General features: G+C 38.8%; 1 protein-coding gene across 1 annotated transcript in view; it reads right to left on the bottom strand.

Annotated features, from left to right (window-relative positions):
* The window catches only part of UNC80 (unc-80 subunit of NALCN channel complex), a 240,407-nt gene that overhangs the window by 83,988 nt on the left and 140,122 nt on the right, over window positions 1-16,297 (bottom strand). The window contains exons 29-31 of the mRNA XM_089916431.1: window positions 12,059-12,259; window positions 4,713-4,820; window positions 3,405-3,543 (exon numbers count right to left, since the gene is read on the bottom strand). Of these exons, the coding sequence (XP_089772557.1) occupies window positions 3,405-3,543; window positions 4,713-4,820; window positions 12,059-12,259 (448 nt within the window). The remainder of the gene's footprint in view (window positions 1-3,404; window positions 3,544-4,712; window positions 4,821-12,058; window positions 12,260-16,297) is intronic.

Below are 16,297 nucleotides of genomic sequence, written 5' to 3' on the forward strand. Positions count from 1 at the left end.
CTATTTATCTCAAAAGGCTTGCAGATATTGTTAAAAAAAAAAACTGGATTTAGGAAACAAAAGTCTTTTTTGGAGAAATTTATATCTTTTCTCTGTGCCTTTGAGATATAAACGTTCTACCTGGTCTTCTCTAGGAACCCAAAGCCATCTCCGGAAATGTAAACTTCAGGGAAGTAATTCTTATCAGAAAAAGAAGGGAGCTGTTTTGGAAATTAAGTGAATGAAAAATCTTAAAAGTCTTTTCCACAAATATTAGTAAAAGTTTTAGCTATCTGAGCAGGTAACCTTAACTTATTTTATCTGCCAGAAACACAGTTTAGATCCAACTGTTCTTTTATAAACTAGTCAGTTTTGCATTATCATACCTGTCTCATGGCCAAAATTTTAAAACTAAAGCTATAAGATCTCTGCATATGTCTGTATGCTTATGTATATCTCTGTTCGTATGTTGTAGATGTGTGATATTTTTCTACCTTTGGATGGTATTGCCAAAATTAATGTGTAAAGAGCTCTATTAATTGGCTTAAAGACAAACAAGCATTTACATAAATCAAGTATACTCTCAGAAATCCAGAAACTAACCAAAAATTTTTTCAAGTTCATTTGATCTAGGATAATCTTCAGGAAATAAAAGGTGGTTGAAGTTTGTTGGTTTAATCAAAATAGGTATGTCTTTAGAGTTATTAGCATTAAATATAATACTTTTATCCTACCTAGGTTTACTAAAAGTCAAATAAACTCATGTTATAGAATTTGTCAGAAAGAAAAATAACTTAAAATGATGGTTATCTGTTTAATGTCTCACAAAATTTTCATGAATATTCTAAACATAATTGTTAAGAACAAATAAATTAAATAGATGTAAATAAAAGTTTACTTTTTAAAAAAGTAAAAAGTTTATAAATAAATTTTTCAACATTATGCTTTATGGTATGTCTACTTAAAAATAGTTTCTAAAATCTTTTTGGTAACTTGAAACCTTAAAGTTATGCTGAGATAAGTTAAATGATGGATATTCATTGAATATCTAGATCATTTCCAAATAAGATACAATACTGAAACATTAATTACTGAACATAGCTTTATCTACTTTTGGCTTCCTTTTCAGAGGCACTAAAGATATTTGGGTTTATTACTAAACATGTTTTGTGCCACAATGAAAAATTTACTGAGAAAGAATATACTTCCAGAAATCGTGAAATGTATTTATAAATTTGCCAACCCACAGAATGCTAGTATAACAGACACTCCACAATTGCTTACATCTTAGTTTCACTAGGAAAAAACAGTTCTAAGCATTAAGAATTCTAATCAATATATACAATTAAAACTACTTAGAAAACTTCATGGAATTGAACCTTGGGTCCACATCCCTCAGTTAAAAAGGGCTTCTCCAAACTCTTGGAACTGCATACCAGCTGGAGACCTAAAATTAAAATTGACTAAGGAGGTTCTTACCCAGAGGCAGATGGCATCTTGTGGTAGACAGCTGTCTCCCAAGATTGCAGATCAAGGTCTTTAACACCAATATGAAATGTTTATTCCTTTTGCCTTTTCACTACTTGCTTTTTCTCTCTGTTAACGCATAGGAAGATAACGCTCCTTAACTCTGGCAACTGCTGATGGATCTACTGCTAAGGCCGTAGCTGAACAATCAAAGTCCCAAGGTTTTCTTGCTAAGGTAAATTTAGATAATAGAATTGCTTTAGATTAGTTATTGGCTGAACATGTGCCATAGCAAATGTCTCCTGCTGCGCCCTGATCAACATCTCTAGTATTGTAGCAAATGCAGAAAATTAACAAACAAGCCACTTGGTTAAACAGGTACATCCTTTGATTTATTTGATACCAGCTAGTTTGGTTCACTGGGGCCCTGGCTAAGGAGCACACTTTAGTCTCTTGATATTATCCTCCTAATAGTTATCACTGTAGTCTCTGTGGTGTGCTGTATTCTCTCAAAGGTCTTAAATGCATGTTCACAGCCATCAGCAGTACATTAGCTGGTCTTACTGTGCTTGGAGAAACAGGAACAAGATGAACAACGAGATGAACAGCAAAACAATTCTTCCACGGACATGACGTCATAACCTACTATGAGTTTCACAATGAGACAAGAGAAACTTAACTGTGCTTGGAGAAACAGGAACAAGATGAACAACGAGATGAACAGCAAAACAATTCTTCCACGGACATGACGTCATAACCTACTATGAGTTTCACAATGAGACAAGAGAAACTTAACTCTGATGGTGACAAAGAGTGGCATTAATACTAAATTTTTGGTCAACTTTTCACATACGAGAGGATGACCAAAAGGGGGAAATTGTTAAGTTGTTTTAAAAGGAGACCATTAGACTGAGGTAGCTCTAATGCCACGGCAGCTTACATGAGCAAACCAAAATCTATGCCTATAAACACCTCAAGGTTACAAATCAAAATGCTAAGGATAACCAGTCACAAACAGCTAACTAGGCTTTACGCTACAGACAATAAATAATTGCTTTTCTTTGCTTCTGCGTTTTCTCTATAAAAGTCTCTCCCTGAGCTACTCTTGGTGGAGTGCTCCTAACCACTTGTAGCTTGGCACTGCCTGATTGGAATCAATTTTTGTTCAAATAAACTCTTAAAAAAGTCTCCTAGATAAAAATGCAAGATGCAGAAGTCTTTATGGTATGTCCTATTTGTGTGAAAAAGGAAACGTAATATATACATACATAGGTATAGATATATATATATGCATAGCTTACCCCAGAGGTTTCCTGGGAAATTTAAAAATTGTCACCTCTGAGAAAGAGGACTGGGAGTCATGGGAAAGAGGGTGATACTTTTAAACTTCATACACTCTTATATTATTTGAATTTTTACCATGTGCATTTTCAATTAAAATAACTATAAAATAAAGGAATATGCACAAAAAATGGAAAACGATGAAGAATCCAGATTCTACCTCTACCATTTGTTAGCTATGTGGCTTTGGACACATCACTTAAATTTCACAAATTTATTTTGATATTGTGATTTGAACACAGACTATTACTCACATAAGATTTAATAAAATTAATAATGGTTGTTCATGGTCAATCTGGGAAATCACAACGCACAAAAAGAATTTTATATTTTGTGAAATATAGTGAAAATGTAGGTTCTGGGAGAAATCATTCTCTATAATTTGGTAACATCTTGGGAGAGACATGCTGCCCTTGTGCAAACTATACAGTGACATGAAAAGGGTGCACACAGAACCTAGGCCTGTTTCTGTTTAGTGCACAGCTCTGTCTAGAGGTCCAGCCATTGCTAGCAATCTGACCTAAGGGTGAATGAAAATGGAATGAATGTGCCTCTCTCTTGTTTAAATGCTGGGATGAGTGGCAGCAGGACCAGAGTCCCAGGTGGTCTTCCTTTACCTGCTGCCCCTGCCATGTGCTCATCCATGCTGAGCAGGAGCTCCCAGGCAGCTGGCTGGATGTCTCCATACATCTCCTCCGTCAGAATTGGTGCTGCCTTGATTAGCAGAGATAAGGGAGCAGGCGACAGGCTCATCACCTGGAAAAAGATGGAAATGATGTCCTAAAATCTTTGAAGACACTGATTGCTGTACTCCTCTAGAGTGTTAAGTGTCACTTCCCCTCTCTCTGCTTTCCTTAAATGACCTTAAAATACGTTCTAAAGTGGGAGCGTATTTATTGGCATGATGTATAATAAGCTTTATACCCTATTAGTTGATGTATAATTACCCCCAAATCATATTAATTTTATAATACTTTCACCACAAAAATTAATTTGCAACCACCTAGGGAATAAACTGTAGAATAAGTATAGCTCTGTGAGAAAGAAGGACTCCAGCCAATATATCTTTGTGTTTAAAGTCCTGGTGGACTTTCATAGCATCTTATCTTCCTTCCTGTTAGAAGCTGATTTCCACTGGAAACTGTGATCAGCCTCTAATTTATAAAGGAGTCCCATTCAGAAAGTTAGTTTTCTAAGCCAGTGAACTTGGATGGCATTTTCCCTTCAAAACATTATACATTGTGGTTATTGCTCCAGGTTAGCCAACAAAATCCCATTTAATCCATTATTTCAAATAATTTTGGTGATAAATGTAGGTTTGGGGCAAGCCTAGGTCTTTAACCATCATTTAAAACACTTTCTAGAAAAACATGAAACTTTTTTTTTCTCTTCCCCTGGGAAATGTATTATGATTTCGAGTTTAGGTTGTAATAACAATATAACTGTGCCAAGCACTGGATAAGTAGATAAATATACTATCTTTTTTAATCCATGCAATAATTCTTTGAGATGGGTCTAGTGTTAAAATCCCCATTTTAGAGATTAGGCAACTAAAACTGAGAAAAATTAAGTTAACTTGCCCAAGGTCCCAGAGCCAGAGCAGCAGGTATAGGATTTGAAACCCAACTGTCTCATTCCAAGACCTATGAGCGTCACTACCACACATTGGTGGAGAGTGGAGAGAGTGGGAAGAGGCATGGTTCTAGCCAAGCCCCCCCAAGCCTTGTCTCTAAGGAAGTTGGCTGTCCAGCAAGAAGGGATTTTTCCTTGCATACTTGGTAGCATTCTTGCTCACCAAATTAGAGGGGCCTTTATGCCAACACTGTGCCAGTTGGCATTGTATGCCCCAAACATTAGTAAACAAGATATCTGGAGTTCCCTCCTTATTACTGCTCCATGAACATTTCTGATCCATGCATCAATACCTGTAGTCTGATGTATTTCAGCATTCCAGAGTCCTTTTTCCCCTCTAGGTTGGCATCTGAAACTCTCTTTTTCAGCGAAGGTGTCCTCAGGCATGATTTATCTGAGCACTGGAAAGAACATAAGATAGGTGACGAAGAGTGTTGTGTTCTCTCAAAACCCAACAGTGCTGTTTTCCTCCAAATTCTCCAAACAACCAACTGGTTCTAATGCAACAGATAATTTCAGTAAGGACTTTTTATGGGCCTGCACTTTCTGAAAGTGATAAAAGCAGTTAATTTTGTAATGAAAAGGTAGCTTAGGGGTATTTAGCAACAAACTGCTCTTTTACCACTGAGGAGACCAGGACCCAGAGAGGTGGAGTAGCTTGACCAAATTGCAAAACTGGTTATTAGTAGAATAAGGAAAGGACAGGATCTCCTGATTTCCATTTCAAGGCTAATTATATTCCACCAAGCTGTTAAAAACACAAATCTTTTAAAATATTGCCAGTTAAAAGCCACTCTCTCTAATAATCCCTTTAAAGGGTTGGATGTTACAAGTTGATTATTTGGAAGAGAAAATGTTTCACAGAGGAGTGTTAGGAAGTGAAGGATAAAAGACTCATCAACGAAGTACGAGTTCATAGCATCCATCATCCACGTAAAGTGTTTTTTTGTTTGTTTGTTTGTTTTTTTAAAAACCCATACAGCAGCTCTTCTTTCAAATTGTCCCCTCAACCGGGGTCCAGAATAAGCCTGACATCTGCATACACACGGAGGAGACATTTTCTTCCCCTGACTCTCTAAGTGCCAAGGAATGGAGTGGACAGAGCAGCTGGGAGAATGATTGCTCCAGTGGTGGCAGGCCCTTGTTTATTTATCCTGAGTCCTGATGCCTCCATTTTTGCACTCCAGGCTGTGCAAACAGGGAATCCATCCCTTTGCACAGTATAAATGCTCATTTGTTTTTCTAGTGACATGTCAATGAAACACTCTCTCCCTCAGTGCCAAGGGAAAACAACTGAACTCCTTAAGAATTCCTGAACAGAGCTTCACAGTGTTATAGATGGAGATATTTTGAAAGAAAAAGCAAATCTAAAAAGTACATGCATGTTCCAAGAAAGTCTTTCAAAACTCTGACAAAAAGACCCAAGACAATGCATCTGTTATGTGACCAGTATGGAATGAACTCTTAAACGAATCTACTTGGAAACAAATGAATCAGAGCTCTTGCTGTGTTTTCTAAAGATTTTAAAAAAAAAAAAGTGGAGGTACATACTTGGGAACACATATCATTTGGGGAGAGAAATCCTGCTTGGGAATAAATATCATCTGGGGAGAGAAATCCCGCAATGCTTTATTTCCCCCCTGTGAATGTAAAAGCAAAATATAGCATAAATATCATGCTTATTTTATATAATTTGAAAACTTCTAAAATCATATATGGCAATCATTTTCCATATAAATATAGGGGTGTATCTGACTTTGTAAAAAATCAAGGTATTTAAAAAGTGGCATCTTTCTGCTTTTATTCTATTTATTAAAAAAATGTAAATTGCAGAATACCTGGAAAATACAAAAAAACTGTGAAGAAGAAAATAAAAATCCTTATAATCCTCAACTCAGTGATGGCCATTATTTGGTTCCTTTCAGCCCTTTGTCCCCCTAGGCATCTTAGCAAAGCTGTGACGATGCTATATATGCGGTACACAGTTTTAAACATTTCATTTCACTGTGATTTTATGATGAATATTCCCCAGGTTGTTAGAGTTATTTTAAAATTGATTTTTAAATTTTGAAAATATTTTATTGCTTTCTCCTTTGGCTGGACAGTTTATCTTTTCAGGGTTACCTTTGAACAATACTTTTGATTAATTTATAGGAATTTTAAGCAAGCAGATACAGAAAAATACTCAGAGGAAAAAGGACAAACATTTATGTCTGTTTCTCACACTCTGTGAAATGTAGGCTTCTGTTTAATCCTATCTGCTGGGGACAGAAGGTATAAGTCAAGCTTCTCAAATATCGAATATTTAATATCTTGGCATGCTTCCTTAAGAAGCCTGGTGTGTTCTGCTGGCTTCAAGATATTAGGATGTTTGTTTTAGTGGAAAGGGAAGGGAATTGGAAAGGCTTTTACACTAGGGTGATGGGCTAGGAACTCTTCTTGAGTGACTTGTTCAGGCCTGACAACAGGGATTAAAGATGGGTACACGTGTGATGGGCACTTGGGTACCCTATGTGAGGTCCCTAAAGTCCTCTACTGGTGTGACCCTGACTCAGACTAACAACATCATCATCAGTTGCTTTTTGCTTTGGTAAAACGTGGTGTAAAACTTGGCTAGAAGAGAGCAGGAAAATGGATGGAGTAGGAGGCTGGTTCTGAAGGCATTTATAACCATATTATGTAATGACAACCATTAGTGGTTCCTGAAGAGTTAGAAATTTCACTGGACTGTGAGATGTAGGTGGTGGTTGGAAACACACATCAATCAGGGACTGCAAAGAAAACCAAAACTAGTAACCCAAGACTGAAGGACAGAATTTACCACTAATAGAGGATGTCATTCATTGTTGAGTCGATCTACCAGAGGAAGCTATGGTCAGTGGGAGGACATTATACAGTCCCCAAGAGCTGGCAGGGATACTGGGACATGCTTGCTATGGGATGGTGTAGAACTTCAGATAAAATCTGTAGTGCAAAACCTATCCTTTAACTGTCCAGGGAATTATCACTTGTGGTGTTTGGATCAGAAAGAGGAGGGGTTGGTCCCATCAAATTCCTGTCCTAGGGAATTAGGGGACCGAGTCTGATTCATTTAGTGATGGTTACTGGGGCTGAGAAATGATGAGGCAACCTTGAGACTTCAGTCTAAGTACAAGATGAATAAAGCAGGGGTTGCTGGTCAGGGGACAGAGATGAGTCAGCAGACAGAGATGATGCAGAAAGAAGCAGAGATGAGAGACTGTCCACCCTGAGATGGACAGCTGCTTTGGATCTCATTCCTTTGAGGCTTGACTGTGTTTCCCACCTGTCCTTCGTTTCATGAGATTCTGCTATATCCTTTGAAGAAACTCTAATTATTTGAACAAATTTCAATGGGTTTCTATTACTCACAACAAAATATTATTGACAACGGAGGCAGAATACGTTTAAGTAAAATAGTTTAAGTAAAAATAGTTTAAGTAATAATTTTACTTATTCATTTAATAATTCAAGTATGTTTATTAAGAAATGACCATTTGCCAGGAACAGGGCTAACTTCTGAGGATATGCTGAGGAGCAAAACCCCCATGATACACCATTCTGGAGAGTGTATCTTACCAGGAGAGACAGCTCGCAAACAAATGAAAATTCAAGATAAGTAGAAAAGGAGATACATGTCGTAAATGATGATAACACTGTGGAAATAATGAGGTATTTAACATTTGGGAAAATTGGAGTCAGCCTACTGGGTTCTTTGGGAAAGGGATTGCCTCGCGTTTCTGGAAAGAAACATGCCAATAGAAGTATAGTATTTCCCCAGAGGTAACCCAGACCCTTTGTGTCTCATACATCTTTGACATAGGAGTTATTTATGTCATAGTGAAGAGTAATTCTGACCCATGAAATCAAGACCTAGGGCTTGGTCTTGGCCTCACAGCTGTGTTTTCCATAGCTTTAGAAAAATATTAGTCCTGCAGGAGATCAGGTGGCCTCTTGCCATTTACACTGGCTTCACAGAATTTATGGACACTATGCCCTTTCTTTTTTTGTGGTACATATAACCTTTTAGTTACCTCTCCTTTTTGGCTGAAAGGAAAAAATGTTTTATCCACCCATTTCCATCAGCAAGCACTAATTGCGCATTACTATGTTTAGAACATAGCATTAGACAAGGTACAGATATACAGGAAAATTCAAAGAATTCTTTGGTGAATTCACCTTTCGGTGAAGGTGATATATATAATGATAGCTTACCTAAACCTCTCAAATTTGGAAGTGCACTAAAACAGACTAACAGAATGTACAGTGAGTCTCTGAGCACTGAAATGTAGATTAGCAGATTGATCAGAGTTAGAAGGGTTACAAAATGTACTAGCTGCCACAAATATATTCTGCCACAAAAACCAATTAAAAAGGAAACACGAATGAAATACCAATTGCTCATAAGTCTCGATTTTAATCAGAATCACTGCTTTTATTCTTGGTTTATTGCCTACTCTGTTTTCATTTGGGCTCTGAAAATGTGAGCATTGTTCATTCATGTGACAGATTCAGAACAGGCAAATGGAAACATCATGAGAGAATAAAAAAGAAGCTTGAACAGGAGGCTGGCATTTTGGAAATAAAATGTTTATCACAGAAGACTCAATACATCTTTTCAGCTCTCCACCTGCATGACTAATTTAAGTGTGTTAGGGTTAGGGAACACTTATACTCTTGCTTTACTTTCCCTTTCAAAAATGTAAGCAACATGTAAGGTTGGTAACTTTTTCTGCTGCTTCAGGTCAGTGTCCTGGATGGGCCAGAGGTGAAAGGCACTCATGAAACATCATAGAACTCTATAGCCCACTCACTCACTCAATATTATAGTCTCTCTGCCATAGTGAGGTACTCTGTTAGGTATCACACAGGATGCAAAATGTGTAAGACTGCCTCAGTTCTCAAGAAGCTTTATAATTAAGTGAGAAGAGAAATAGGGATGTAAGTAGCCCCACTTTGCAGGCAGAGCAATCTTAAAAACCTCTCGGTGCTTGTCACTATTCACAGGATAAAGACTAAAATCCTTCCCAAGGCCTCAGAGGCTCAACCTGGTCTGCTCTCTACCTGCTTGTGCAGCCTCATCAGGCACCACGGTCCTCCGTGCTCCAGCCATCATCCTTGGTTCAAAGTCTTATTCATAAGATCTCTCAGCACAGAGTGCTTCTCCTTCATTGTGCTTATCGTTGTTGCAATTTTACATCAACTTGGGATGTTTATTTGATTAATTTCTGTCTCTAGACTAGACTGTGTGCATCTTACAAGGGTAGGGCCATTACTATACCCAACACAGTATGGACTCAGCATGGTCCAGAATCTCTTTAAAATATGCTGAATAGACACATGGATGGATGGATCAATGAATGAATGAATAATTGAATGAAGGATGTGAAAAGCACAAGTAAACCATCATTGTAGTTTAGAGGAAGAAGGAATAGAAAATGTCATTAATCATCCACCTGCAGTATGCCCAGTGGTAAATGCTAGGGAGATCAGAAAAGAAGGAGGCGGCACTTGAGCTGGATCTTGAAGGATGTTTGGGTTCAGCCACATGTAGATTACAGGTGAAGATACAGCTGGAGCAAAGGTATGGAAGTAAGAAATCTCAGCGTGTGTATGGTGAACAACGAACATTAGGTTGGCGTATTTTTACAATTTTCAACATATATGGTTTTCTTCTAAAGCTAAGGGAGTTTTTATATGAAGGAGAACTTACCTAAATAAAAATAGGTTTTCTTTGTATGAAGTGTTATTTATGTTTGAGATACATGTGTGTACATACATGTATCTCAAACACAAATGCATGTCTATGTACATGCATATACATACAAACATATATACACATACAAACTTTTCTCTTTATGTCATCATTTAGCAGTTCATGTAGTTTCCCCACCTGATTTCCCCTCAGAATTTGTGTAGTTTGAATACCGGTAGATGCAATAGAGTCTAGTTGAAAAAGCCCTGACTTTGAAATTCCATGTTTATAAATTAAAGTCTAGCTGTTCTAGATGTGAAGTGTGGACAATCCCATCTTTCTGAACCTCAACATTTTCATCTGTAAAATGTGAAGAGTATCTCCTGCACGAGATTTGCAAGAATCAAAAAGTACTTTGTCAATGATGTATACCTACCTTATACGCTCATACATATGCTTTGAAGAAAATACTAAAAGGTCATATTCCAGAAGGCAAATTAGCACACTTATGATACGCATGAGATACATATTTTTTTTCTTTAGGATCTCTTTAGGAGCTCTTGTATTAGCCAAAATTTCTTCCATATACCCATATTGCTTTCAAAATTTAAAAAATCATAATTAAATAAATCCCTTTTGTGAATGCTAAAGCATTACAGATTGATATACAACTCAACTGTGCATTTTTTGTTATTGTTTATATTCTCTAGCTTGATTTGTATTTTATTGCCATCCTCCCACCCCACCAAACCTGGTTCACAAACTCTTTAGTATCAACAGAAATAACCTCTACTCCTGCTTAATTATTTTTTATTTCTCCAAGAATATCTAGCCTCATATTCTATATATATGCCAACAGCAGGTGCACAATGAATGCTCATCGAAATGAATAGGGATTATATAAAAATCTCTTGGCAGATCCACTTGTGAGAAGCAGCTGCAGGGGCGGCCAGCAGCATGCAGTAGAGCATCTTGGCCATCACGCCTGTTCAGGGGCAGATGGGTAACTCAGGGCTTCCCTGGCAGAAGCACGGCAGCCCTGGTTACTGTCTTCATCTTCTGCCAGTTCAGCTGTTCAGTTTTCAGGAAAGTGCAGCTGAATGCTTAGAAAATGTAATAGTTTCTTGAAGAAGTTTCCTTTAGTCTGATTTGACTCTATTATTTATCAGTGAACAGTTGGGCCATTTATTGCTTATTTCTTAAGCTATAACTGTATCAGTCTCCTATTACTGCTGTAACAAATCACTAAAACCTTCCTGGCAAAAATATAACACAAATTTATTATCTTAACAGTTCTCTAGGTCAGAAGTCTAAAATGAATTGGCAGGGCTGTGTTCCTTCTGGAGGCTCTAGGGAATCATCCATTTCCTTGTCCTTTCCAGCTTCCAGAGGCTGCCTGGACTCACTACCCTGCATCATTCTGACCTCTGCTTCTGTCATCACATCTCCATCTCTACCTCTGACTATGTTCAGCCCACTTGGCTAATCCAGGATAATCTCCCCATTATAAGATACTTAATTTACTCACACAGGCAAAATCCCTTTTGCCAGGTGAGGTAGCATAGTCACAGGTTCCAGGGATTAGAAATCGGACACCTTTGGGGGGACATTATTCTTCCTACCACAGCAACCTACTTATCACCAGTGCCCCTTTGAGTTCATATTTATTTGTAGAAATAAGCCTGGGAAAAGAGTTGAGCCCATGTTTGCTCATGGACATGAAGACAAAGCACTTGTCTTTTATTTATTTATTGTTTTTGGCACTTGCCTTTTTTGTACCCATCTTCTAATTTTGCTCGAAATCACACAGCTCTGTAGCCTGGTTTATGCAACTGCAGTGGGCTGAAGTTTGCATTTCCAGAGAAAAGGTTGTTAGGACATCACTTTCCCTATCATTGGTATATTATCATGTGATCATTCGCTCACCTCTTTCTGCTTCTTGCCCCGGAGAGCCACGTTGCTGACGCTGCTGCTCTCTCGGAGGGAGTCCACAGAGTCTCCATAGAGCAGCTTAATGGCCCTGACGAGCCGGGCACAGGAGCGGCTGTGGTGCAGGTAGCAGTGAGGGTGGCAGTAGTCAACGTGGGTGCAGATGAAGCTTTGCTGATTGCACAGCAAGATCATGACCTGGAAAACAGACATCACTGAAGCTCAACCAGGCAACCAGGGTACAGACCAACTGTGAACGACGATGTGGGGTGGAAGATGAAAAGTGAGAATGTCAACTTTCTTTAATGGGTCTTAAAATCACAATAATTCCACAGAGAATAATAATTCCCACAAGAGAACAAAGAGTTACAAGCCTTTATGTACGTGGCTTCTTTTGCTCCCTGGATTCACACTTGATAGAAAGTTCTTTTTGAAATAATACAAGGTTAAGTGCTCTTCAAAAGTTGAAACAATTATCGGGGAGTGTCTGATTCCCAAATTTTCAAATGAAGATTCTGAAATTAAAATGTATTATTTTTTTCAGCTCTTATGTTGTAGAAGGAGCCAGGAGAAGAGCAGAAACTAATGAGAAGCTCCATCCCAAAGGATTTGGCTGGCCTTTGACAGCTGTGGGATGTCTTTAACTCCAGCCCACCTACATGGAACATGAAAACATTTCTGCACCTTCCACCCTGGCCTCTAACCTTCAACTGGGCCTTGAAACCCAGTGTAGCACTTCATTTCCCTCTCTACAAACTAATTTGTTTTCAGCTTTTGGGCTATTCTAGCTCTTCACTTGTGGCTTCATCTGGCTAAAATCTTCATATCTTCTAGACTTCTCAAGTAGTATTACAGAAAAGAACTCAGTTGACTTAAATGATATGGTTATTTTAAGAAAAGAAATGAAGGGCCTTGAGATGATAACTTCTTAAGTTGCCTTCCTAAAAAGGCAGTAGCATTCCTAGAGCTGCAAGTTTAGTCAAATCTGTACAGAGTAATCTTCTGAATGATTCTATCCTTCATGAAACTAGTTCCCACCCCAACACCTAAACTGTGCGAGACCATGTGCCACATTGAATGGAGAACATAAAGTAAGTCTACACAGATAAGACCAATCGAACCTCTAGAAAGGGCTGCCATGCATTTCCTTAGGAATGAGAGGTCCTGTTTAATCTGAGACAAATGTAAATAACAGTAACAATGCACCCCTCTCAAACTCGGCTAACAATACCTCATACTCTTCAAAGTTTTTTTTAAAAAAAATAGGTGTTGTCTGAACAGAATATCCAGATCTCTCTCAAGATTCATTGAAGATCCCTGATATTCCTGTTTATACTAATATGAGTCAGGGCACAAAGAAGAACTGTAAACCTTCCCTTGTTCGTCTTGAATCTGGCCAAAAAATGGTTCTTTGACTAATAAAACTGATAAACTTCTAGCAAGACTGATCAAAAAAAGAGAAAGAAAAGATAAAACCTACCAATATTAGAAATGATAAAGGCACATTACTGTAGATCTCACGAAATTTAAGATGATCTTAAGAAAATATTATAGAGTGTCTCCCCACAACTAGGGCATCTGCCGCCCGCTGGTGGGGGACCCTGACGCCCAAGGAGACAGGAGGAACCCCCAAGTGAACTGGTAGGATGTGGGGGGACAGAGGGGGGGAGGAGAAGTGGAGGCCAGACAGGATAGGCGTCCCTGAGGCCAGGGAGATCAGGAGAGGCAGAAGGGAGGGTCCCTCCAGGAGGAGGGGAGAGGAGTGGAAGGTGACTGCTGCACCCACTTGGGCCTGGGGAAACTGCTGAGTTCCCAGGCCAGTCCTCTGCCCTTCAAGGCCCCCTCCAGGCCACATGGGTGCTTGGGGGCATAGGAGGGAGGCTGGGGAGATCAGGAGAGGCAGGCGGGAGGGGCCCTCCCGGAGGAGAGGGAGAGGAGTGGAGGGCGTTCACTCCAGGCACTCGAGCCCAGAAAGCCTGCTGGGCTCCCAGGTGAGGTCCCCTACCCTCTGAGACCGGGGTGGGGGCATGCCCAGCCCCTTCTCTTCCTTGAGCCTAAGCACCACCCCCCACAGCTCCCAGGGCCTTTTCCAGCCCTGTGGGTCCTAAGCATAGTCCCTGCCCCTGACCCAAACCTCACCCTTACTTAGGCCCCACCCTCCACAGCCAAGGCCTTTTCCCCTTTTTTTCTTTTCTTTTTTGTTTTTCTCTTTTCCCTCCTCCTCTTTCTTACTATTGTGGTACTGCTGTACCTTCTGGTTGTTGATTCATCTATATTTTTATTTTTATATTCTTTCTAACATATCTGTTAGTTTCCTAGTATAATTTTATTTTTTACTTTGTAATTGTTCTCCTTTATTTTTTGTTTTGCCATCCCACATGGCTTGCGGGATCTTGGTTCAGAAGCTGGGGGTTGGGCCAAAGCTCCTGCTGTGGGAGCTCTGAGTCTGAACCACTGGACTAACAGAGAACCTCAGACCCCAGGGAATATTCATCAGAGTGAGGTCTCACGGAGGCCCTCATCTCAGCACCAAGACCCAGCTCTACCCAACAGCCTACAAACTCCAGTGCTGGAAGCCTCAGGCCAAACAACCAGTAAGACAGGAACACAATCCCACTCACTAAAAAAAAAAAAAAAAAAAAAAAAAAAAGAAACGGCAAAAAAATATGTCACAGATGAAGGAGCAATGTAAAAACCTGCAAGACCAAGTAAATGAAGAGGAAATAGGTAACCTACCTGAAAAAGAATTCAGAGTAATGATTATAAAGATGATCCAGAATTTCGGAAAGAGAAGGGAAGCACACATTGAGAAAATACAAGTGTTTAACAAAGATCTAGAAGAACTAAAGAACAAACAAACAGAGATGGACAGCACAATAACTGAAATGAAAAATACACTAGAAGGAATCAGTAACAGAATAAGTGAGGCAGAAGAACGAATAAGTGAGGTGGAAGATAAAGGGTGGAAATAACCACCAAGGAGCACAATAAAGAAAAAAGAATGAAAAGAATTGAAGACAACCTCAGAGACCTCTGGGATAACACTAAACACACCAACATTCAAATTACAGGGGTCCCTGAAGAAGAAGAGAAAAAAAAAGCATCTGAGAAAATATGTGAAGAGATTAGAGTTGAAAACTTCCCTATCATGGGAAAGGAAATAGTCACCCAAGTCCAGGAAGCACATGGAGTCCTGTACAGGATAAGCCCTAGGAAAACCACACGAAGACACATAGTAATCAAACTAACAAAAATTAAATTGAAACGAAAAATATTAAAAGCAGCAAGGGAAAAACAAATATAACATATAAAGGAAACCCCATAAGGCTATCAACTGATTTTTCAGCAGAAACTCTGCAGGCCAGAAGGGAGTGGCAGGATATACTTTAAGTGATGAAAGAAAAATACTTACAACCAAGATTACTCTACCCAGCAAGGATCTCATTCAGATTTTATGAAGAAATCAAAAGCTTTTCAGACAAGCAAAACCTAAGAGAATTCAGCACCACCAAACAAGCTTTACAACAAATGCTACAGAAACTTCTCTAGGTGGGAAACACAAGAGATGAAAAAGACCCACAAAAACAAACCTGAAACAATTAAGAAAATGGTAATAGGAACATACATGTTGATAATAACCTTGAATGTAAATGGATTAACGGCCCCAACCAAAAGACACAGACTGGCTGAATGGATAAAAAACAAGATCTAGATATATGCTGTCTACAAGAGATTCACTTCAGACCTAGGGACATATACAAACTGAAAGTGAAGGGATGGAAAAAGATATTCCATGCAAATGGAAATGAAAAGAAAGCTGGAGGAGCAATACTCGTAGCAGATAAAATAGACTTTAAAATAAAGACTACTACAAGAGACAAAGAAGGACACTATGTAACGATCAAAGGATCAATCCAAGAAGAAGATATAACAATTATAAATGTTTATGGACCCAGCATAGGAGCACCTCAATACATAAGGCAAATGGTAACAACCATGAAAGGAGAAACTGACAGTAACACAATAATAGTGGGGATTTTAACATGCCACTTACATGAATGGACAGATCATCCAAACAGAAAATAAATAAGGAAACACAATCTTTAAATGACACAATAGACCAGATAGATTTAATTGATATTTACAGAACATTCCACCCAAAAGAGGCAGAATACAATTTCTGCTCAAGTGCACATGGAACATTCTCCCAGATAGATCACATCTTGGGTCACAAAT

This window comes from Delphinapterus leucas, chromosome 8, assembly GCF_059928025.1.
Source record: "Delphinapterus leucas isolate spDelLeu-1000000601 "Yukka" chromosome 8, BTC_Dleu_Yukka2, whole genome shotgun sequence".
In the NCBI taxonomy this organism is placed as follows: domain Eukaryota; kingdom Metazoa; phylum Chordata; class Mammalia; order Artiodactyla; family Monodontidae; genus Delphinapterus; species Delphinapterus leucas.